The following is an 834-nucleotide window of genomic DNA, read 5'->3' as shown; positions in this document are numbered from 1 at the left end:
GTTTGCTCTTGTGTGGGGCCTTTTTATCAGCAGCTGCAGCGATAACAGCAGCGCTGCAGCAGCTGCAGCAACGCCAACTGCTGCAGCGGCAGCTGCAGCAACAGCAGCAGCTGCAGCAGCTGCTGCAGCGGAAATAACAGAAGGAATAGCAGGAACTCCTGAAACAGCAGCAGCTGCTGCAGCACTGAGCTGCCTGCACCTCCCGAATCCCCTGGTTTGCTGCAGCAGCAGCATTGTCTGCAGCAGCAGCAGCACCAACAGCGAGGACAAACGCAACATCGCTTGCTGCTGCTGCTGCTGCTGCTGATTTGAAAGAGACACAGCAACGGCTCGGGCCCCATGGCCCGCGCGGGCCCCTTCTCAAGGCCCCTGGGAGCAGCAGCAGCAGATGCAACAGCAGCAGATGCAGCAGCAGCAGCGTCAGATGCAGCAGCAGCAGATGCAGCAAAATCAGTAGAAAATGCAGCAGCTGATGCGCCGGCAGCAGCACCAACTGCAGCATCAGCAACGGAGAACAATGACACAGCAGCAGTAGGCTCAGCAGCAGCAGCAGCAGCAGCAGCAGCGGCAGCAGCAGACATTATCGCTGAGCAGCAGGTGCGGCAGCAAATTGACGCCCTGCTGTCTCCTTCCAGGGGCCCCCCAGTCCCTCGAAGGCCTTGTAGAGGCAAAAGGGGGGCCCCCAACCCTCGGGGGGCCCCCCCTAATGGGGCCTTTGGCTGGGGGCCCCCCCGACGGGGGCCTCTTGTTGGGGAGGCCCCCGGGGGGCCCCCCTGTGGAGCCCGATACCCTTCAGAAAGGGGCCCCCTTCGGGGTCTGCCCAGACAGAGTCTA

At 62.4% G+C, this 834-nt stretch overlaps 1 protein-coding gene across 1 annotated transcript in view; it reads left to right on the top strand.

Moving 5' to 3' along the window:
* Positions 1 to 339: 339 nt before the first annotated feature.
* Positions 340 to 834, top strand: part of ETH_00036355 (uncharacterized protein) — a gene marked incomplete at both ends in the record, with an annotated part of 3,790 nt that continues 3,295 nt past the window's right edge. Inside the window, one exon of the mRNA XM_013376524.1 lies at positions 340 to 814. Coding sequence (XP_013231978.1) covers positions 340 to 814 — 475 coding nt within the window. The remainder of the gene's footprint in view (positions 815 to 834) is intronic.

This window comes from Eimeria tenella, genomic scaffold (genome assembly GCF_000499545.2).
Source record: "Eimeria tenella Houghton genomic scaffold, Eth_scaff3639, whole genome shotgun sequence".
NCBI classification, from domain to species: Eukaryota; Apicomplexa; class Conoidasida; order Eucoccidiorida; family Eimeriidae; genus Eimeria; species Eimeria tenella.
The sequence above is the reverse complement of the archived record's forward strand: the minus strand, read 5'-3'. Positions and strand labels throughout refer to the sequence as shown.